The following is a 24,640-nucleotide window of genomic DNA, read 5'->3' as shown; positions in this document are numbered from 1 at the left end:
TAATACCTTTTTTCCAATATTTTTCCACAACCTACTTAGAATTAGTTGTTGTTAATGTGAAGTGGTAGGCAATGAACCAGCCATTGCTTTTTTGACGTGAGAAAACTGGATAATTCATGGTTGACCTCACCAACAACACAGCTTTCATTTCTAGATTAATGTTTCAAGTCCAGTTGATATCAACAGAGATCAAAAGTTACAATGTCTTGGTTGCTGATTTGTAGCAGCACACATGAAACTTTTTTGGAGATTGTTCTGGATTTCAAGCCTTAGAGCAAATGGCATCATCACATGCTTTTCAATATTCCTCTCTGTGACTCTTTGACCTATATATAGGACACAAAAGTGTGAGCTCTGGAAGCTTATTAATATTTATGAATCCTGAAAAGTAATTCAGATTTTCCCCTTCTAATGTACATATTTAATTTTTGTCTATTCTTCATTTTACCTCATACTGGCAATATAATCACCTAGTTTTGCTCACTCTTACTGAGATTTCTCGAAGTCCTCTTTAGGTGAAATAATCTTCTATCTTTTACCATTCCACATAGCTCATAAATATTGTGTTACACCTCTCCAGTACTGAACTGCAGAGCATTTCAATTTTAATCTCCTTTCATGCTGAAGATAGGCTATTTATTCCTTCTATTTTCTTGTGAGCATTCAAGCCCCATGACAGAATTTAACATGTGAAAGCTCTGACTAGCTTCCGACTGCAACGGATGGTACCAAAGACTCACTAAATTCCACATATACAGTCTCTCCCAGGTCTCTCAATCTTGCATGAACTTCCTTGCATCCAAAAGGAGGGGAAATAAAAATGACAGACTTTGAACTTCCGTACATTATTTTTCATAGACTGACAGTCCCTAGGATGGAAGGGACATCCAGAGGCCTCTAGTCTAATGTTCTACCCAAAGTAGGGTTAGCCTTAAGATCAGACCAGGTTGCTTGGGGTTTTTCCAATCAGGTCTTGGATGTCCACTCAGCCTAGATATTATAGAAGATACAAACAGATCATTAATCATTCTTTCTTATTTGAAAATTGTATGCAGCACCTTCTTACTGTACTTTCATCCTTCAGGCAGCTTTAGTTTGACATTTGTAGCTCAGGTGACTGAAGAAAGCTAGAAGTGATTTCACAGGTAACTGTGAATCAACTGCCATCAACACGTGGCAGTTAAACTGTGATTTTTTCCAATTTTTTTCTCCTTTGTCTGTACCTCTGAGTTTCTTGGGCCTGTTGTTATATTAGTTATGCCTGGTCCTATCACTGAGCAAAAGCTTTGAAGGTTTCTCCAGTCCCCTTTCTATGTTGCTCTGATTTTTCTGTGTGTAAAAATAGGTGGAGTAGCAATGTTAAACACTGATAAAGTTGTGTCTATGAAATCAGTGCCAAGAACACTGTCACAGCTTTGCTGGTCCTTGCTTGGTGAATGGCTAGAGGGCAGCCCAGGGCTCTTCTGAATCCAAACTGTGAGTTTGCTCCTTGTAAAATTCCTTCAATTTCTCCTATGAGCTGTTTTGAGATACTTATATTACGAAATAGGTGTTTTAACTAATCCTCATAGCTAGGGATATGCATAATAGGAAAACCCTGAAGTTAAGGTGCTGAATTTCACACCCTTTTGTTTGAACATGCCTGCTAAGTGGAAAACTGTTTTCTGAAAAATTGATGTGTAGTGAAAACAGAATTTCACTTACTTAACAAGTTTGAATTTAAACTGCTTCAGGGCAGAGCAGTGGCCTCTTTCCTCCATCGTCCGTGGAGCTTTCAAGAAGCTGCCTCTAGAGAGGAGAGCTTCTAGTGCCATGATGTAAGCTGGGGATAACCACATTACAGAGCGCTGCTGGAAGGCATGTTCCTCACAGTGACTCCCTACTTTGCTTTCTCACCGGCCATCTGAACCTATGCATCGTGCACACCTCCAGGCATGTGATCCCAAAACAGCACCATCTTACTTAAAAACTTGTTCACCGTCTGGCTTAAGTTGGCCCATGCCTTTTACTTCCTGCGAAAACAGTTTAAAAGAGCCTGTTTTGAAATTTGAGGCTCGGTTGTGAGTCTATCACATTGCTTCAGGGATGGAGGAGTTGGGCTGCTCTGTGCATGGCCGATACACCCTGTTGTACCTGCCCCCAGCTATAGTCCTGCCTCTGAGCTGAATGAGCAAGGTTGTCAGAACCCACGATAAGGAAGATCCCTTGCGTAGGAAAGGCTTTATGGTCTGTGTGCATCTGCATCAAGTGTCAGCCACAGCCTGAATTAGTCATAGAAAGATAAGCACAGATCTAATTTTACCACTCAAGTTTCTGAACATTACAGATGCAACTGCACAAAGAATATATTTGATGATACATACAGCTGTCAAGTGAATTTGTCAATGTCTTTTCTGGTGGTAATAAAAACATACAGTATATTTAATGGTGCAATACCATAGCAGATATTTAAATTGTTTAAACTCATCTTCTTAAAAAAAAATTATATTAAATAAATAAATAAATATATATATATATATATAAAGACACAGTCTTATAATGAGCAATCCCTGGGTGCTGCATTGTTGTACATATAGCAGTAGTTCATAAAGCTGAACTTCTGATTCTGATCAGTTTTATTCTCAGTGAAGTACCAGTGATTGTACCATTCCAATTCTCAATTTTTCTTTTCTTAAACTGGGGAAAGCAGTTTGGAGTGACATTGAATGTATCACAGAAAGGCCCTAATGTACTTGGGTGTGAACCCCATCTTTTTACCCACTTAAGAAGTGCATAGTCAGAATGTGCTTGTTAAACTCTGTGAACAAGTTAAAATATTGGATTCAACAGTCAAAACTATGGTGTGCCTATTTTCATTGAAATATGTTGCTGCATTTTTGAGTAATGGATCAATCACAAGACTATTCAATGTGAAATCACAATTCCAACTCTTTTCAGAAAACAGTTATCAAAACCAAGAGATTATTTTGTTACTAGTAAATATGTTTGATACCAGCTGAATAGTAGCTCTTCCAAAAAGTCTCATCAATTGAGAGATTACATGTAACATTACATATAAAAATTATAGAATTTCCTATGGTATTTCAACCAAAGAGACATTTTATAATATAAGCAAAGATACTGAATCCTACAGTTCACCTGTAGCTCACAACTTCATTCACATGAAGTCAGGGGAAGGAATGTTTTTGATATGCTAGATGATATGACAGGTGACTATAGGGGAGAGGAAAGAGAGAAGTCAGAGTTTGGAGGTTTGCAGATGACATGGGCTCCAGGAGAGGTTTCCCCATTTATTACATATGTAACTAGAACTGCTGCTGAATCAGGCAATCATAAATAGCCTGTAAGTTGTGCAGAAGAAATAGAGTATTTCACACTGAAATGCTGGTATAATTTTAAATTTCCATTCCAGACAGTAATTCACAGTGAGATACTTTTCCACATACAGACACATCCTAAATTATTTCTAAATGTGCAGGGAATGATTCAAAGTAATTTCTTATTTATCCTACGTTTCTCCAGCTGCTGCTGCACAAATCGTAAACACAATCTTAGTATACTCCTTAATTTCATATGATTCTCAGGAAAGGCCAGAAAGTGTGGAATTCAGATTGCTAAGCTATAAACTTCCTGCTTTTGTCAGTAAGGGTATGGAGTTTGGGTGATGACTAAACTCATACTACACGAACAATATACATATTATAATTGCTATTGCGATCTTATTCCTGTATGATGTTTGTTTCCTTTAGAAGTCATTCTGTAATTAAAAAAAAAAAAAAATATATATATACATAAAAATTAAAATTAAAAAAAAAATTATATTTTTTTTTAAAAAAAAAGGTGCTCTAGTGTAATACCTTTTCCTTTTGCAACATTTAACTTTTTTTGTTATTTTATTTATGGGCACACCAGAAAAATCTTGTTAGTGAAATCTAAGTCTGTATTAACACATATTTCAGTCAGGATAAAATTTTCTGAGAAATATTTAAATTGCAACAACCAAGCTAAAAAAATTATGGAGTTGGAAGTTCTTTGGAGTTCAGACTCATCCAACAGCTTATTTTGACATCAGTGGAAAATTCAGCCCAAGGGGCAAATGTTTTGTTCAAAGTGGACTGATGCATCTCCCACTCCAGCAATGCCAATCAACAACATGGCTTCAAAAATTGCACGAAGCACAATCTGGCAGTGAAAAGGCAGTGCCACCTAACACTGCTGCATCACACTCACTGAGGTGCAAGGGAAGCCAAACCAGGGACTGATCCAGGCTGGCAAAGGGAAAAGATGAGTTTCTTCCAGGACAGATCCGCACCATGAGTAATGAGTCTGGACCAAGAAAAAGTGTGGGAATGCCCAACAATGGTGGGGAAAAGCTGTCTCCATTTGTCCTGACAGCAACCTGAGTGTAGGTCGACATAGAATGATATTGAAAGTGCAGGTCTCTGGGACATTGTTCCCCTGTGCTAAGGACAGTAGAGTTGAGCTCATGCTTCAGCACATCATAATCTCCAGCCTTCTTTATCCCTGCTCCTTTCTCCAGCATGCAACATGCTGATACAGAGGGCCAAAGCGGGGTTAGGGGCTAAAAGGAGAGCTGCCAGGCTTGCCTTGTTAATGTAGGATAGATAGCAGAATGACAACGTATGAGTGATCATGCATGTGAGCATGGCAAATCAGTGGGGTCTGGCAGAAAGGGTAGATCACCAATGTTTCCAATTAAATGATGTATTTGGTCTGTCAAATGCTGAGTCCCTGCGGCAGTCAGGCACCTCCTAGATGCAAATGTTCCATCTCATTGTTCCTGTGACTATAAAGAATAAAGTACATAATCTTGAAAACCAAATCCATGTCAGTGCTAACCATATGAAAATAAAACCACATGAAATGGAAACCTAGAGAATGTCTTTATGCATGTTTTCTCAGGGCAGTAAAAAGATGTAGATAAAAATCATTTACCTTTGTGTATGATATAGTTTTCTTTGGGTTTGTAATGATCTAAGTGACTTGGACCTCACACACAGATGAGGAAAACAGGTGGCAGGTTTTCTTTGGTTATGGAATGTAAAGCATGCCTTTCCTTGTTTTACAGGGACATCAAACCTGACAACATACTACTCGATGAGCATGGTAAGTGAATATTGACCGCTTTTTCATCAGATGTCTCTAATTCTTCAGCTCTCAGTGACATGCTCATACCATGCTTTGTAAATCAGCCTCAGATATCAGATTCCTACCTAAATCTGGAGTTTCTCTTCGAAATGTCTCTGTCTACCTTATGGATTTTGTGAATTCTCCAGAGATCACCAGGGGTACCTGATATAATCAAATTAATATTTTATTAGCAGCATTACTGTGAATCATCATAATCCATTTTTAGGGACCTATCAGTGGAACAGTATACCGAGCACTTACTTTCTCTCCTAAAATTTCTGAAGGGCTAAGAAATGTCATATAGCAAATTATTTCTCATGTAGGTATCTGAAATCACTTTTGTAAATTTAGGTATGGAATTTGGAAATTTTTCTCTAAGTATGCAAAATTTAAATGGCTCTACATGTAATTCTGGCTCAAATGACTTAAAAAGACTAGACAACATGATCAGCTTTGAACTTTCAGTACTAATTCCATGATCTCAAACAAAAAAGGTGTGCTCTGAAAAAGAAAAAAAAAAAAAAAGCTAATTTCTTTAAATGTAAATTTTACACATATACTCTGTTTAGAAAGTATTTTACTAAAACCTCATGCATCTTTTTACAACTCTTAATATTAAAAATGTGAGAAAATACAGGTAAGAGATAACATTAATCTTATATCAGAACAAAAATATGTACAGGAGGAAAAATAAGTGGAAAAAAGAAACGTGTGTTTGCTGCTGTGCGAAAATCATCTTGTGCTTTGTTGATCTCAGAAACTGATTGCAAGCAGTTAACCTTTGAGAAAATATAAGACAGAAATTATGCCAAAGTTACCATTATTTTTCAAAATCCATTGCAGAGCTGCTAGATATTCTAGTTAAAGTTGATTAAAGAGGTATCGTTGCAAACAGCTAGAGTTTGTCTCTAGGAATACAGAAACCAACAAAGCTAAGTAATGTCGGAGTTTTAAACTACCTAAAACTTCAGGAATTTAATGTTTCAGACCTGCAAGTATTAATGTTCCCTAGACACTAATATCAGCAAATAGACATGAAATGGAAGTCTCTTGTCTTTAAGTCCTGGGTGAATTAAAGATGTCAAAGCAACATGAATTGACTATGAATGTACTAAATCTCTGATTGACAGCCTTTGAATTATGGTTGCCCTTATCTCTCCATGCCCCTCGTCAAGGTTAATTACTGCACAAAATCAGCCTCTTACAAGAGGTTTCCTATGGGGGCTCAAGTATTGCGGAGAAGTTACACCAGAGTGAGCAATATGCTGCAAAATGAAATTTTTTTGGTGATTAATAAGCAGTTCAGTAAGAAAGTTATCTATGGCCAGCTTCCAAATTTTGGGATGGATAGCCCGTTTCCTGCACAGTAGCAGAATACTACTCCCTCCACAGCTAACTGACAGACATAAAGATGTTTTAGACTGTCTGATCTATTTTGGATGTCTACACTATACATCAGCATCTGCTTCTCTTTGGTGACTGATACCTAGAAGTTTTGAGTAAAGATAGAGATATCCACCTTATAGATTTTTTTTTTTTTGCCAGATTAATGCTATCCTTGAAGTCCATAAAAGCTTTGATTAAGCCACGACACAGTATCAATAACTTCATCTTTACAGAATCATCAGATTTCACTTACTGGAAAAATGTGCTGAATATGTGCACCATATGCTGTAGAAGAAGCAAAACAAATTCACCTAATATAAGTCTAACTAGGTACACAGGAAGGAACTTTATTTTAGCCTGTGGCCCTAAGATGGCACAACAGTGTCCTATAAGCTTGACTTTAGCCCTGGATCTTTCCTATAGTTCATTAAACAAACTGTGTTTACACAAAGTGCTATGGAATTGGAAATGCACAGTATGTAGGTCAGAGAGTTTGTCTCAGTGAGTTAGATTTCTTTTACCTCACTGAAGAAACTTACTTTGGCTGAAGTCAAAGTATAGTGTTAACACCACTCAGATTGCCTTACATCTTCAAACAGTTAAACTGATTGACTTCCATAACATATACAAAGACTGTAGATATTTCTGCTCATTAAAACTAGTTTCACTGCAATTTATCTGTATGCTTTAGGGAACATAAGTCAGGAATACACAAGTAGTGAAAATAGGAGATTTTTCTTAAACCATAAAAATGATCAATCTAATTTACAAAGAAAAAAACACGTAAATGTATACAACATATTCAAAATCATTCTAGTAAAGGAAGCCTCATTTTTCTCTTATACTTTCAGCAAAGCTACATCTCAATGCTGCTGAGCACAGGTTCTGATGCATCAGTGGAAATAAATGTTTCATGATCATGAGAAGCATAATGCTACATGAGAATGGGGTAAACAGCTGCTTAAAATAGTGTTTAGCCGCTACCAGAGGATGATTTCCTGGTCTCCTGGAAAGACTCTCCATCCCATGGAAGAGTCTCCTCTGAAGAGACAAAGCAGGAATGGTTTCAGGTTTCACTCTCCAAACCAGAATAAGATGTCTCTAAGATAATGAATGCTGTCTATAAAGCTCTCTTGTTATCTTTCCTTCTCAAATTTCTCAGAAAGCTCTTCCTCTTATGACTAACGTTAATCTCCAAATTTAGTAGTAGTGATCAGTTCTGCCAACATGCATCTTGAAACAGGATTATTCCAGTGATAGCCGACAGGGCTACCTGATCATTCAGGGGAGCTATTGTTATTGTATTATACAGAGAAAGCATTATAGAATTATCTTAATAACGGTATTTTGCTTCCTCTACTATTCCTTTCATTTTAATGGTTTAGAACAATATAGCTAAAGTGACAGAGTTTGGAATGGAAACCTGGCAAGTCTGGTCCATGTTGTATTTTTTTCTGAAATAACAAAGAAATTAAGTATGTCTTTAAATCTTTCCATGATCTATTAGCTGTGATGGCTAAGGAGATGTGAAATGCTTGAAATGCAGAAAAAGAAACAAACAGATTAGTACATTGCCCTTTTTTTTTCAGAGATTATAACATTATTTCTATAGCTATCTGGTAGCTTCTTGGTATTAACATTTCTGGTCATTCTACAGAAATTATAAGGCTCTACTTCAGCACCCAGGCTTTGCATTGTGCAGAAAATTTGCAGGGGTTTGATTTCCTCTCAGGCAAGCTTTTAATAGGACCCAGCAAGGTCCCTGCTTTTTTTACCAAGGAAGACCTCCCTGCTGCGTCAGACCTTCAGCTGGTATTTTGTCACAACCAGTAGCAAGAGGAGACATTATTCTGGAGTGTGCTCTTGGCCACTTGGTCATCAAATACCTCAGTGCTTCCTAGCACCCACAATTCTTGTATTAGGGTATTAGATTATCTCTGTATATTCCCTTTAGAATCTGGATGAATCTTTGTTCATGAGTTTGTCCACTGCCTCATTGAAGCTGAAGCTGATATTGGCCTCTACAACCTCCTGGAGCAACAACTTTTAGTTTACCATCCTTCATGAGAGAAAGGTGTTTTATGTGTTTTTAAACATTTTTCTTTTAAAAAAACCCATCTTCTACTTCCAGAACTGAAGAATTTGGTGAATAATAGCTTAAAGTCACAATCTTCATGATATTCAAAACCTCCTTCAGCATTCTCCTGTCAGCTGAAGAGCCTCAACCTTTTACATTTCTCCTTATAAGTCACTGCTGTCCATTCGCCCCTCCCCCTTGCCATAGTATTACAGATACGCAGGCTTCCAGTTTAAGAGCAGAGGAGCAACCACATTGGATCAAAGACCCATCTAGTTGAGTTTCTTGTCTCTGAGAGTCTCCAGAAAGTCAATGACAGAGAAGCATATAAAACAAGTTTTTGTGGTACTTCCCTTACATACTCACCCAGCCTCCAGCCTTTTGTGACTGAGGCATTTCACAGTATCACAGTATCACAGTATGTTTGGGATTGGAAGGGACCTCAAAAGATCATCTAGTCCAATCCCCCTGCTGGAGCAGGAACGCCTAGGTGAGGTCGCACAGGAATTTGTCCAGGCGGGCTTTGAATGTCTCCAGGGAAGGAGACTCCACAACCTCCCTGGGTAGCCTGTTCCAGTGCTCTGTTACCCTCACTGAGAAGAAGTTCTTTCTCAAATTTAAGTGGAACTTCTTGTGTTCCAGCTTGATCCCATTGCCCCTTGTCCTATCATTGTTTGCTACTGAGAAGAGCCTGACTCCATCCTCGTGGCACTCACCCTTTATATATTTATAAACATTAATAAGGTCACCCCTCAGTCTCGTCTTCTCCAAACTAAAGAGCCCCAGCTCCCTCAGCCTTTCTTCATAAGGGCGATGCTCCACTCCCTTAATCATCTTTGTTGCCCTACGCTGGATCCTCTCCAGCAGTTCCCTGTCCTTCTTGAACTGAGGGGCCCAGAACTGGACACAATATTCCAGATGGGGTCTCACCAGGGTGGAGTAGAGGGGAAGGAGGACCTCTCTCGATCTACTGACCACCCCCCTTGTAATACACCCAAGGATGCCATTGGCCTTCCTGGCCACAAGGGCACAGTGCTGGCTCATGGTCATCCTGTTGTCCACCAGGACCCCCAGGTCCCTTTCCCCTACACTGCTCTCTAATAGGTCATGCCCCAACCTATACTGGAACTTGGGATTGTTCCTGCCCGGATGCAGGACTCTACACTTTCCCTTGTTAAATTCCATCAGGTTATCCCCCGCCCAACTCTCCAGCCTGTCCAGGTCCTGCTGGATGGCAGCACAGCCTTCTGGCGTGTCAGCCACTCCTCCCAGCTTAGTGTCATCAGCAAACTTGCCGATAGTACACTCAATTCCCTCGTCTAAATCATTAATGAATATATTGAATAATATTGGCCCCAGTACTGACCCCTGAGGCACTCCACTAGATACTGGCCTCCAACTGGACTCTGCACCATTGACCACCACTCTCTGGCTTCTCTCTTTAAGCCAGTTTGCAACCCACCTCACTACTCTATTGTCGAGACCACACCTCCTCAATTTAGCTGTGAGGATGCTGTGAGGGACTGTGTCAAAGGCTTTACTGAAGTCAAGGTAGACCACATCCACCGCTCTGCCATCATCCATCCAGCTTGTTACATTCTCATAAAAGGCTATGAGGTTGGTCAAGCATGACTTACCCTTAGTAAAGCCATGCTGACTGCCCCTAATGACCCTCTTATCCCTGATGTGCCTTGAGATGACACCAAGGATAAGCTGTTCCATTACTTTCCCAGGGACAGAGGTGAGGCTGACCGGTCTATAATTACCTGGGTCCTCCTTCTTGGCCTTTTTAAATACTGGAGTGACATTTGCTTTCCTCCAATCCTCGGGCACCTCTCCCGTTTCCCAAGACTTGGCAAAAATGATGGATAGCGGTCTAGCAATGACTTCAGCCAGCTCCCTCAGCACCCGCGGATGCATCCCATCTGGACCCATGGATTTATGGACGTCCAGACTACTTAATTGTTCCCTAACCCAGTCCTCATCGACTAAAGCAAACTCCTCCATTAACCTGGCTTCATCCGGGGTCTCAGGGGTACAGGGTTCCCCAGGACAGCCTCCAGCGGAGTAGACAGAGACAAAGAAGGCATTCAGCAATTCTGCCTTCTCTGTGTCTTCTGCCACCAGGGCACCCACCCCATTCATCAGTGGGCCTACATTGCCTCTGGTATTAGTTTTATCTGCTATGTATTTGAAAAAGTTCTTCTTGCTGTCCTTGACCCCTCTCGCCAGCTGTAATTCTAAGGAGGCCTTGGCTACCCTAGCTGCCTTCCTGCATCCTCTAACAGCAGCCTTATATTCCTCCCAGGTGGCCAGTCCCTGCTTCCATGACCTGTAAACTCGCCTCTTCTGCTTGAGCATACCCAACAGATCCCTATTCAACCACGCAGGCCTTCTGGCTCCCTTCCTCGACTTCCTACGTGTGGGGATGCTCTGATCCTGAGCATGGAAGAAGCAATCTCTGAATGCAATCCAGCTCTCTTGGGCCCCTTTTCCTTCAAGCAGTCTTGCCCATGGGATTTCCCCCAGCAATTGCTTGAAAAGGCCGAAGTTAGCCCTGCCAAAGTCCAGGGTTGCAATTCTACTTGCTATTCTGTTCCTGCCACACGAGATGCTGAACTCCACCATCTCGTGGTCACTGCAACCCAGGCAGCCCTCGACCTTTACTGCTTCGACCAGACCCTCTTTGTTAGTGAGGATGAGATCCAGCAGTGCACCTCTCCTGGTGGGCTCCTCCACCATCTGCATGAGGAAGTTATCATCAATGCACTGGAGGAACCTCCTGGACTGCGGCTGGCTGGCTGAATGGTCCTTCCAGCAAACATCAGGGAAGTTAAAATCACCCACAACAACCAGGGCCTGTGACTGTGAGGCCACTCTCAGCTGCGCATAGAAGGCCTCATCAACTTCCTCAGTCTGATCTGGTGGCCTGTAATAGACACCTACAACAGTATCACCCCTGCCAGCCTGTCCCTTGATCCTGACCCATACACTCTCAACTCGTTCCTCATCCGCTCCTGGGCAGAATTTAGTACATTGCAGTTGCTCTCTCACATAGAGAGCAACTCCACCACCACGCCTGGCTGGCCTGTCTTTCCTGAAAAGGGCGTAGCCATCCATGACCACATTCCAGTCATGTGAACTGTCCCACCACGTTTCTGTAATTGCCACCAGATCATAATCTCCCGACCGAACATAGGATTCTAACTCCTCCTGCTTATTCCCCATGCTGCGCGCATTGGTGTACAGGCATTTCAGGGAGCGAGCAGAGCACACCAATTTCTCCCTAGAGGCACAGGAGGCCACCCGGTCCTCATCTGTTTTAGAATGCTGCCCCACTGGGGCAAGCCCAACTACAACCCCATCCCCCTTCGAGCCTAGTTTAAAGCTCTCCAAATGAGCCCAGCTAATTCCTGCCCCAGCATCCTTTTGCCTCTGCGAGATAAGCCTTTCCTGCATAACACTGTCCGGACTGGAGTCTTATAAAACCAGCCATTATCAAAAAAACCAAAGCCCTGCCTGTAGCACCAGTCTTGGAGCCAACCATTTAGAGATTGAATTTTCCCATTCCACCCCACATCGTCACTTGAAGAGGGAAGGAGTGAAGAGAAGATCACTTGAGCCCCTGAATCTTTCACCATCCTTCCCAAGACCTTGAAGTCATTCTTCATTCCCCTCAGACTACGGGAAGCAACTTCCTCCCCATCCGTCTGGAAGACCAGCAGCGGGTAGTAGTCTGTCGGGTGCACCAGTCTGGGGAGCGCTCTAGCAATATCCTTGATCCGGGCTCCAGGTAGACTACAGACTTCCCTAAGATGAGGGTCAACCCTGCATATTGGGCCCTCTGTTCCTTTCAGAACGGAATTTCCTATTACAATCACCCTTCTAACTTTCTTATCAGAGGTAGTCTTCAGTTGTGTAGTCAACCGCCTCTTCCTATGTGATCTTGTAGGCAGGCTTGGCACCACCTCCTCACCTACCTCTTCTTCAAGATCCAGGGCCTCAAACCTATTATGGAGGGGCACCTGGGGAGGCAAATCAGGCAGGGAGGGGGGCTGCCTGTGATGCCGAACTGGAATAAGCTTCCAACCCTCATCTTCTTTTAGGTCATTTACCTCTGCCCGACAGCGACAAGGGTGGGGCTGTCTCAGGACCTCCGCCTCTGTCCGGGAAGGCAGGAGGTCCATCTCCTTTTCGGGGGTACCTCCCTGGGGCCTTTCCGACCGGCACGTAAGGGTGTTACTCCACCAGTCGATCTCCCTTTTGCACTCCCTGATGAACCTCAGCGTCTCAACCTCCTCCTTAAGCTTCACAACCATGTCGAGCAGATCTTGTACCTGCTCACACCTCACACAAGTAGAGTGCTGGCCTCCCTCCTCCGGCAGCAGCAGGCTCTGGCACTCCTTGCAGCCGGAGACCTGAACAGCCACCGTTTGGGACAGAACTTCAGTCTGCATTGCCACAGTCTTTTTGAGACATGCTCTCCTTCTGGAGGCGACCATGGTCATCAGCGGTCTGGGACGCTGGCAATAAGTCGGTGGGAATGACAAACAACAACATTTCCTGAGCTGGATATGTTTTCTTCACATTTCATAACTTTCAGTGGTCTTTTCCATGATCTTTTCTGGTACTTTCTTGAGTGGAAGGAACTTTCAGCATCCTTAACATCTTGTGGCAAAGCAGTCTTTATCTTAAACACAGATTATGTGAAGACTCACTACCTGTTTGTTCATTCTGAAGGAGTTACCTTCTAACAGTACTGAATGCCTCCTGCTTCTAGTCTTCAAACTGTTTCATGGTGGTTTCCTACACTGAAATCACAAACCTTGTATTTCACTCTTAGACTTCACATGACTAGCTAAATTTTATTAGGTTTGGGATTTATTTTTTTTTAAACTGGATTTTTGCTTCTGTTAGTGGCACTTTTACTCAGTAATTATTTCTCTTACAAGAGAACAAGGCAGATCTAAGTTGGCATGCATAAGTGTCTTATTATATATTATTATATTGGTTTATGATCATAAAAGTTATCCCTAGCTTATATGAGAATCTCAGTTCTCATTTGAAAGCTAACAGCAAAACTGAAAGAGCCAGCCTATGAGCAATCTTCATCTTAAAAACAAAAATAGGATGACAAAACCCACACACAAATTCAATATTTTGAACTCTGATATTAACTTCCAAACAACAGAACTGTCAACATTATTACTGTATAGTGATGTCTTGGAGATATGAAGTCTCCGCTAAAGATGTAGCTGGTGTGTCTGCACTAGGGTTGGTCCTTATCATACCCACAGACAATTTTCTGGGACTGTGTCTCATTTAACCCTCTGACATGGATTAACAACATGACTGTTCCCATACCATTCATCCACCTGAAGTTATCCACATTTTGCATATAAATTTGCAATAAGCAGCCTACCCTTTTGAAATGCGCAGCCTTGCTGAACCCATCTATCACAGTAGAATAGGGTTTCTAACAATCATCTCTCTGATGATAAGTGGCAGACTGCTAGGTCATGCCAGTTCCATGTGAATGCGAGCTTACGTTCTTGTACATAGCACAGATGAACCCAGAGAGACACTTTTGAAGTTGTTCATAGGGTTTGACCTTATGAGGGCAAACCAGATCCGAATTTCCTCCAGAATGCTGCTGTGTTGAGATTTCCTGTCAGCTCTCATGCATGCTGAGTTGGTGGCATTAACTCCAGTTTGGTATTTCTTTTCTCTGCCCTCGCTTTCATCCCTATGGATTCAGACTCTGAGAAATTCAATGAGGTTTGAGGTCATGTATATTTTGCTCTGATAAATGTTAGTCAGCCAGCCTCAGCTGCCTTTCCGGACTTTTTAAATTTTCATTACGATTTGTTAAAAAATTAAATATTAGTCCAAAGAAATATCATTTGTTGTTTACCTCAGATACTGGGATTTCAGGCCGTATATGAAACTGAGGCATAAAAGCCATACAGCACTTCTGAAGTGCATGCATAAAGCTTCTCAAAGTCATATACTGTACTGTAGGTATTAATTTTAAAAATTCCCTGTTGAAGCTTTAACTAGAAGCTGACTGGAGGAATGCAATTTTTCAAACAATGTCCACTGAAATACTTTCTACTTGCAATGTACGAGTTGGCATACGTGAAATCTGTGCAGTTTGGGATGATTCAAAAAAGCACTCTGCAAGAGAGCCTAGTCTCCACCATCCTTTTATTATCATAGGGGGTCATGCACCCATGGGGTTAAGCAATGGGATCTTTCCCTGTGATACTTGAATTTATTTAGGCACTGCTGAATCCATTGTGTGCTGGTCTGCTTCATAGCTCTTAAAAGCTAAACCTGAATGGCACTGCTCAATATTGTACCTGATACCTTAGAAGGGAGACAGGGTACACACTTGGTTTTGACTTTTAGTTGTTCATGATAAAATCTAGAAATGGAGATAAAGTACAAGGTGTGAAGCTCAGCCAGAAAAAAAGTCCCCATTAATTGAAATTTTGGAAACAGTGTGAAGTAGCTAGTATACCAACATATTTACTGCAGTAATAGCAACCTTTCCTTTTTCTATATGCAGCAGTTGTGGTAAAAAGATGTCTTAGAGGATGATTAGAAAGAAACTTGTAGAAAGTTTGGGTCTAACCCACACTATGAATGAAAAACTTAAAAAAAGTCACTAGGCTTAGAAGAGTTGAAACCAGAGCACAGACAAGCAGAGATCTGCCTTGATATTCCTCCTGCCCTTCTACACTGCCGACAGGCACAAAAGGTTCACCCCTGTTGCCTCCTGCTTGAACTTAAGCCCAGACACAGCCTCTCCCCACACCCCCAGCTCCCACCAAGCACTGTGTGGGGTCCTGTGGCAGCACAGCTGTCCCACCTATGGGACACCTGGCTTTCCCTCCCTGGCCCATTAGCAGCACTCTATACAACAGGCAGAAGAAGAGGTGTTTTTCCAGTGGTACAGGCACGGCTCTGCTGTGTCCTGCTGCATGTACAGGAGCTGCCTGTTGCTGTATTTTCCCAGTCCATCCCTTACCTTGCAGAAAGGCATTTTTAAGGAAAACCATCAATCAGCAAATACAACATTTCATGTATGCTATTTTTGTTTTGTTAAATGAAATCTAATAAAAGGCGGGTAAAACAATGCACTTTAGGAGAGGCAATTTTCATTGCAAATCAACTATTTGGATCAGTCTGAATGACAATATACGATAGGTGTTTTGCAACAGGCTATCATGCTGGTATTCTAATAGAGAGCATCACTTACAATGTTGTCATTTAAATGACAGAACTTTATATTTATTTGTCAAAAAAAGAAAAAGTATTAGTCTGCCAAGATGCTTGCAGCTTTTCAATCTACAGAATATATGGAATTGCTTGAAACTACTGCCATGAGGTGACTGTATGTGGTTCAATTTTCATTTTAAAGGAGCCTTCTGCCATTTTAGTTTGTTATTGCAAAGATAAACTGTGAACATGCTATGGTCCGGCCACCAGGAAGGAGGAATATCACCTTGAAATCAGATGGTGGGCTGGGCTGTGAACATTAATGCTTATTGCAGCAGCCTGACACCTTCCAACCTTATAAAGTGATCGCTTTCATTTGCTCACAGTTTTTGTCTGCCACATGCAGATACCTTTCTGGTCTGAATGTCTTAGGAGGAAAATGTCACTAAAATGCAAGCAGGGTTGTGGGTTTTTGTGGTTTTTTTTTTTGAGAAAACTGCACCAAGCAGGCAAGCCATTTCATTGAAAACTTCTACTGTGTCTTGAATTTGGAGAAATAGCTTTAAGTCCAGCAGTGGGATGCGCCTTCTTCCTTTTGCCCCTCAAAAACAACTCACATCTGGACAAATCTGGGGACACTCAGAATTTCAGTTGACACATGCATGGCTGCAGGCTTGTTAGAGGTTGACAGATACATTTCCTGGGGACTTTGAGCAGGATCTAGGTTAGACTGAAGTTGAGAGTGCTGTTTCTCCTTCAGGCACTACAGCAACTTTCAGCATCAGTCATTTGTTACATTCTTTTCATCCTTGGCAGCAAACATGATAACAACCTCCCTCGCTTAATAACTGCATCATGCCCAAAGCCTGCTCCCTTCTGCAGACTGAATGAGGTTGAGATCTTGATTTTAAAAAAAAACAACAACAACAACAAAATAATCACAGGAACCTGTCATTCGAGACTCTAGTTCAACACATGGTATACGAATCCTGATCTGAGTGCAGGCTAAGCCATGGAAAGGGGTACTTTTTCCTTTTTCCTGTAGTCTCTCTTCCACATTGGCATTGCCAGGTGTAACCACAAAGAGCATAATACCTGCATCACTCTATAATAAAAAACTAGTCCTTAAGCAGACATACAAAATCTAACAGTACACTTATTGAATTAAAGATCTGCAGATTTTCAGGCTGGATTTGCATTCAGTTTACCTGCATACAGCAAACCAGGATTAACAACTATTGCTATGCCGTGGTAGTGCAATTTAGCCTATGCTTGTTGTAAACTACCACACAAAAAGGTAATGACAGCAGGTTTGGGCCATCTGGCCTGATTAGTTCAGTTAAAATCAGCTGTCTGACTAGCCAGGCAGTAAATCCACTGGCTGACTTGTGTCACTTACCTTTCATCTTGCAACCTGCTGTCAAATGAGTGATTGTTTGGAACTTCCTGTCATTACATACACACTCTTCTGCTAACATAGAATTAATTTTATAGTTTTTGTGTGACAAAAGTACCCTTTTTCTTCTCTGCTCCCTTTTTACCCTGAGCAGACCGATAAAAGGCCAGGCTGATAGTAACCTAAAGGGGATGTGATAGCAGGCAGGTGTCATGAGCACCTGAGTGTGCAAGGTGTGGCTCTAGTTGCAGATAAGGAGAGGTAGATTTCACACAGCTTCACAAAAATTCACCATTGTCCCTGTTATTATTCAGTTACTATCTCTAACATTCACATCAGGAGGAGGTTCAGGGGTGTCTAGCAAAAAAGGTTCAGTACTGCAGGCAGATAGCAGACGCAACCATACAGGAAAAGTATTCCATCATTTTGCTGCCAATATGATTTTTCTAGTTATGAGGACATTTAATAGTAGGTTTCCATTAATTGTTACTAATAGTTCCAATTTACTTTTCTTTCCATTATCACTTAAATATTAAACAAAGGAAAGAGTATTTTTATGATATGCTATTTTAACTTCTGTTTTTACTTTGTGTAATTGCAGGACATGTTCACATCACTGACTTTAACATAGCAACCATAGTGAAAGGCTCAGAAAAAGCTTCTTCTATGGCTGGCACAAAACCTTATATGGGTAAGTTTTCAAGACCATTTCAAAATGTAAGAAAACTCACATTAGAGTTGACTAATGGTATATTTAAATGATTTTAAGTTGTTAAAGAATACAGTAAAGGTGATCAACTTCTTGTTCTTGAAAGTGTATATGTGTTAGCAATGGCAAACATTGGAGATGGGGGGACTGGGCAGGAGCTTGGTCTCCACACTGTTTCTAGTTGGGTTCTGTTTGGTTTTGTGTAATAAATTCAGAAGAGTTTCAACTGTGTTACTTGCTGCGAACCCCCACATCTGGAGACAGGAATATACTATCATATTTGCAGCACTGTGTCTATGATGTAGCACAGAACATGCAATGTCAGTTTAAAAGTGTCCAGGCACATCCTTAATTGCTTTGTTATGCTGATTTCCGCAAAAATGTGTCTGTTAGAGTCCTATGTAACTAATGCCTTACATGGCTTGTCTATGGCTTTTAGGGGCACTTTGTGTGTTTTAATTGTGTAATTTAAATGCATAGTTAAACTGAAGGCTGGGTGAGTAAAATTCAGTTCACCTCTCCTCATTTGTCTAAAAGCTAAGCATCTTGGCTAAATTAATAATTCAAACTTCACCTAGAGTTGAAGGACAGAAGGCAACCCCTGAAGGTCATTTGTCCCACTAAAGTTAGGCAAACTTCCATGACTAGGAATAGATGTGATTTGTCCTATTTATGGCTTCCTGCACAGCTACTGTCTTAATTCTCTCTGTATATGGAATTGTCATTGCCTGAGGAGATGACTAGCTTAAGACTAAACATACTTGGTTTCTGGAAACTATACTAACAGATATTTGTGTCTCCAAGAGACTTTCTCCAGCAGAAATGCTCAGAACACAACGGACATCCATGCAGTAGTATAATATTTGTAAACAATCACATTCTGCAAATGTCATTGGGTGAACCAAAGCCCACTGTTTTACTACATTTCTGTATATTAGCATAAGATTAAAGGCATTTTCCCAAGAAATAGGAATTATTACTTATGTTTTTCGTGACACAAAGATCACCATATCGAGCTGTACAAGCAGCAGGCACGTGTCTCCAGGGTGCCTCCATACCAACTGAGAGACTGTCAGAGCAGTCCCAGGCACTAGAGCAGAGTTGTATTTTCAGATATGATGTGATATGGAGCTGGTTAGCTTACCCTTATAAATGTACTCAGACCAAGAAACATTTTATGTGGTCCAGACTCAAGCATTTAAGTTACACAGATGAATGAGGTTTTAGATTAAAATTTTCTCAGCATTTCACGTTGGTCAACTTTAACTGAGTGTCTAGTTCACTGTCTCTAGTTAGGTGATATGACTAACACTGCACAGGTGTGGGATACACAGCGTTAGGAGGTAAGTAAGTCTGGGTACTGAGCTTCCCCTCAGTGTTAGATATTGTACCACAGGTTCCCTATCCATTGTCATGAAGAGAGGGAAAGGGATGCTGCAACCTCACTTACAACAGCAGCTTTCATTTAAAAAGAGTTTGCTTGAGCATTTTTGCCAATATGTAGTTGATTTATTTATGAAAATAGAACAAAACAACCAGAATCAGGAAAATGGCATTTTTTGTCTACGAGCAATTTGACCTCCCCCCAACACATATAGACAAGTAGCTGTACAACTGACATGTGAAATAATTACATTCACAGAAGCAACTTGCAGACCTGATGACTGAAATGTTAAAAGATTCTAGCATTTTTGATATGTTGGTTTTGCATTCCTGTGAAAAGCTTATTTTTCAGAGCTCACACATTTTGCTTAAAAAGCTGCCAAGAATCTTCTAGAAGCCATTGTCATTAGCTGTGCAAATTCTTATTACATGAGTTATTCAAAAATATCCTTGAAGAGCAGCCGTTTTACAGGATCTGAAACAAGTTCAGAACAGACATTTTCCATATTTAATTGTGATGATGACAGTAGATATAACAATAGAGTCTTTTCTGAGATTTAATTAGGTAGTTTTGACTGTTTTGATGGCCTTACATTTTTAGTCTTGAAGCAGTTGCACAGTTCTACATTAGAAAGGATAATTATTACAAAAGCAGAAAAAAGCAAAGTACTTGCTTAGGGGTTAGTTAGCATTTTACCATCTGTCATAGTCTGAATGTATGTAATGAAGAGATTGTCTGACAACTAATGATCAGAGGCAGATTAGTTAAAACAACTGTACAAAAATGTGAATATTCTTCAAATATTTTTCTGAGATTTAACAGGAAACTCAGCATCCTTTGGAGCATATTTCAGCCCATCCACACATCAGTGGACCACCACCTTCTTAGCTGGTCAGTTCTCTGTTGGCAGGCTTTTCTCACAAGAAAAAAACCTAGCTTTTAACAACAGAAAGCACAAAAATCTGTAACAAGTGCTAAGTACCATGATTTTGTATTTGAAGGATAAAATTCTGAAAAATGGTTCTGTCCTTTTGATTTTCCTACCCTTCAGCCCCACCCTAAGGAGGAGGAGTAACTTGTTCTTTGTGTAGGTGATGTTTGCCAGCAGATAGTACAAAGAAGGGAAATGCTGAGATCCATCTTAGAAAACCTGCCTATTTAATGCAGAGACACTTAAGTCCAGTCCATTCTGCCTAACCTCTGCTTGTGTCCCTTTCCACGGTGTTTTCTACTTGCTAGGAATTTCTGGAGTCCTTGTACCCAGTAGGAAAATAACTAATTCCTGGGACAGATGAATCCTTATAACTGTGTTGTTTTGTAATTGCTCTTCAGCTTAACTTCATGGCAAATAGTTTCTCTGACCTAAGTCTGGAGTGCCATAGACAGCTGAGCCTCCTTGCCTTCCCAGGGAGCTAAACCAGATCCTGGAGGGTTCCTGTGGAAGTCCAAGCTGACCCAAGAAAGGAGGTAAACTATAGATGTGAAGTGAAGGAAACACAGCAGATGGGAAAAAGATTTTAACTTTGCACATCAGAAAACTATTGTCCTGGTTCACCTTGCAGAGCTGTTCTGCCTCTGAACCCTTCTCCCTGCACATCATGTCTCCCCCATACCCAACAATCTCACAACAAGAAGGAACAAGACAAGAAAACTGCTCTTTTTCCTCTATGAAGAGACTATGGCACTATCCCCCAGCTCACTTTCCAGCATGCTTTCCCCACCTCTTGGAAATGAAAAACCACTGCAAAAGCCATACATTCAGTCTTTGCTACTCAGAGTCGGAAGACTCATCCCTGCATTTATTTGGAGCTGTAAGAAGATAGGAAAGCTTTTAGAGCTATAAAAATCCTCTGTTTCGAGTGAAAACTGTGGCACAGTCTGGGCATCAAAGCTTTAGCAAACCTCAAATAGTAAGTTTGACAGATATGGCCATACATGCATTGTTGGTGCTTGTTCCTCTAAGTGTATTGATTTCTCTTCCTTATCTCTTTCAGTTTACAGCTTTAATTTTGTGAAGGATCATATCTTTAAAGAAATGCTACACAGACTTTCAGTTGCAGTCCTCATGTTAATAAAGTTTTGGGTTAATTTCTGGTAGTTCTTTAAGTCTGGCTTTAAGGCTGCATCATAGACTTTCTATGTGGCTCCACCTAAGACATTTAGACAACGACCGAAACAGAAGAAAGACTTGAGGAGTTTGGCTCTGTGTTTGGTAGTAAGCTTTCATTACCAGGAATTTAGGCCACATTTTAATCTTGATGTAACAAGACAAAATTGCCTGCAAGCAAGTCCCTTGCTGAGCACCAGAACCAAGGAAAATTTTTTCCTATAGGGCATGCCTTGTGCAATGCTCATTTTCATTATGATGAAGGTATGCAATGTAATGAAAGCTGTTTCCACCTCTGGGACATTTATAAAAGTTCACTCCCATGTGGATCCTGTAATGTTTAATCAGATATGAGGACACTCTGCAGCCTTTCCCTTAGTAGAGGCACTTAGAGGATTTCTCACTTCTTCCTATGGCCAAATTATGGAAATATACAGAAGCAATGTTATCTCTAAAGCCTCAATCTCTATTTGAAATCTGATTGAAATAGGGTGAGAAATTGCTAGGGAGCAATTTGCTCACGTGCAGCAGGACTGCATAAAACTGATAGCCAGGAAAAAACAGAGCAAATTGATATTATGTTGTAAAAATGCACTAGCTGTTCTGATTAAGATACCTATCTTGTAATGCTAAGCATGACATGAGTCAGCTCCTGCAGCCTTTGCTTAATCCCACTTTATATTAGCTTTTTTGCCTCTCAATCTTTCTCAGCCTGAAATTTTCCTTGCCTATTTTCGTAATTCTTAAATGGCTACACAGAATGAAATGTACTAGAGCCTCAACGTTTCTCCAGAAACCCTGGTAATTTTTCTATATTCGCCCTTCCCAGCTGATTCATTCAGACAAGTAAAATACCTGTCACACATGGGCAACAAAGACATGGACAATGGTGAATCTGAAAGGAACGAGACCAACAGCCTGGCAGAACAAGCTACTTCCAGCTGCTTCTGCAGTTTTACTTCTCAAAGCCACTGACCTGAAATGATGAAGTGAAATCAGCTTCTTAGTGTTCATGGGTCTTCAGAATTTCCATCTCATACTGCTCAGATGGCTGCAGCTGTGAAATACAATGTGTGCCTTAAGCTGGTTTAAGAAACTTGTGTGTGTCATGCATGCCTGATTTTATCATTACAAATTCACCGCCAAAACCATCTACAACTCCTGTGATTGAGGGTATTGTCAAAGGTTTTATTGTATGAACACCCTTTTGAAAGGCCATAGGCTTTCAGGCTGCCATCCTAGACTGGCAAGCGATGCAAAGTGTCCTTTCAGACCTAGCTGACTTTTGGCAGGTATGCCTGCTACCAACAAATAAACACAGGCGTGTTTGTTTAAAGAAAGTCTGCATTTGCCTGGCTGGAAGCACCTGTGTGTTTGCCATTTTCAATACTGCTTCATGTTTATGAGTGGGGGCAAAACAAACAATATTTCTTATACTGGTCCCTCATGCATGCTGCAAGAAATATTCTTGTGTCTTGGAGAATGTGCTCTGAGCTGGGCACCCATTTGCAGTAAAGGCTCTTTTCCCTGCAACAGGCTGGTCAGCTGCAAAACAGAATGTTAAACACTAAAATACATCTAGAAAACATTACAGATATTGCCTTTTTAAATTCTTCACTCTTGCATAATTTAGATGTATTTAAATCCTGTAGTACATGCTTTTTACTCACTGAAATGTCTCCCTTTTGAATGATGGAACTTTCATGTATCTGTATATTATTTGCGAGTGTTGCAAAATCTTTCCATTCACAGGTTACAAATTTTGGGGTTTTAGGGTTTGTTTGGGTTTGTTTTCTTCTTCTGACAGTAGGATTTTTAGCAGATTTAGGTAGAGGCTTTGTGTTTTTTTTCAACAGAGGCTAAAGTTATCCAAAGAATGCACTTGGCTTTACTTCAAATCAAACCAATAAAATATGTTTTATGATATAAATACACCTGACAAAAATCCAAAGCCAAAAAAATCAGAGTAAACTACGTGAAAATTTTCAGCTCCCCCTTCCTATCCTACAGGCTTGTTATCTCAGATTTTCACAGCTTCTTTCATAGCTTGCTGTCACGGTGAATAACGGCTGTACGCCTGAGATTACCAGACAAGTGTGGATTTACACAGGCACACTGAACTTGTAAAATGTACGAATCATCCATATTTATTGTTAATACTGTGGGGGAGTACTATTGGAGTTAGAGGAAAGCTAGCAGATGTCCCAATATCAGCCTTACAGGTAAAGTAAAAATACCCTGTAGGCCTAAATTTGTTCCTGAGGTAGGTACAGTATAGCAGGGACAAATTTGGAATTGGGTTTTCAAAGGTGTTCGAACTTGGTCTTCCTTGCACTCATACTAAACAGTGCTCTGAAATCAATTAGTGTTTTGCAGCTCATTGCTTTTTGAGTGCAGTTAAGGCACTGTTTAGGTTTTTCAAAATCCCACCCTTTTCCTACCAAGGGTTTGACTGCCTATCTACATGTTTCACTGGATATCTTTACCTGCCCTTTTGATCCCAGGGAAATATCACGATGGTAGCATCAGCTGGAAGGCTTCTGTTTGTTCTGATGAGCAAGAACCGAGAGCGTATGTGTGAGGCTTTGAGGTGCTGACATAAATACTTGCTGTACTGATGGAGTTTTCAGCTTGCAGTGGGAGCACTATGGATAAGGGGATTAAGCACTGAGATGCAAGAGGGTGTTCAAGTTTTGGCTCTGCTCTGACTTTAACAAGTAGGCACCCAGGCAGCTGAAAACCCTCAGAAGATCAGGAAAGAAGTTACTATCTCCAGTTGCTTTCCGCCTCTCTGCTCTTCAACTTTCTGCCATTGTTTGAGATCTTCCAGCAAAACTGCCAATATAATAATTTCTTTTACTATTTCAGTCACAAAACCCCACACCGAGTTCAAGTGGTAGTTTTGGGTTGGGCTTCTTTTCTTTTTTTTTTTTTTAAATTATTATTAACCTGCCCAAAACAGCCTGATACAATGTGGAGCTCTGCAGGCAGATCTGAGGAGAAAGAAACCTCCCACAGAGGTGGCACACATGGCAACGAGTGCAGACTTCCAGCAGCCCAATGGGGTATTTCTGCCCCCAAAATAAATCTTGTCCTTTGGTTAGGCCACACTACACCCTCAGGTTTTTGTGTGCATAAACTGATGCAAAGACATTTCACAGGATCACAGAGAATCACAGAATGATTGGGGTTGGAAGGAAACTCTG

At 40.9% G+C, this 24,640-nt stretch overlaps 1 protein-coding gene across 3 annotated transcripts in view; it reads left to right on the top strand.

The window, feature by feature from the left end:
* STK32B (serine/threonine kinase 32B) overlaps positions 1–24,640 on the top strand; it is a 197,972-nt gene that overhangs the window by 136,568 nt on the left and 36,764 nt on the right. For all 3 annotated transcript variants that reach the window (XM_071808572.1, XM_071808571.1, XM_065836970.2), the window contains exons 5-6: positions 5,090–5,127; positions 17,836–17,925. In XM_071808572.1, the coding sequence (XP_071664673.1) occupies positions 5,090–5,127; positions 17,836–17,925 (128 nt within the window). The remainder of the gene's footprint in view (positions 1–5,089; positions 5,128–17,835; positions 17,926–24,640) is intronic.

The sequence above is a fragment of the Patagioenas fasciata genome, chromosome 4 (assembly GCF_037038585.1).
Source record: "Patagioenas fasciata isolate bPatFas1 chromosome 4, bPatFas1.hap1, whole genome shotgun sequence".
NCBI classification, from domain to species: domain Eukaryota; kingdom Metazoa; phylum Chordata; class Aves; order Columbiformes; family Columbidae; genus Patagioenas; species Patagioenas fasciata.
Note: the sequence above shows the minus strand (reverse complement) of the source record. Positions and strands in the feature narration are given on the sequence as shown.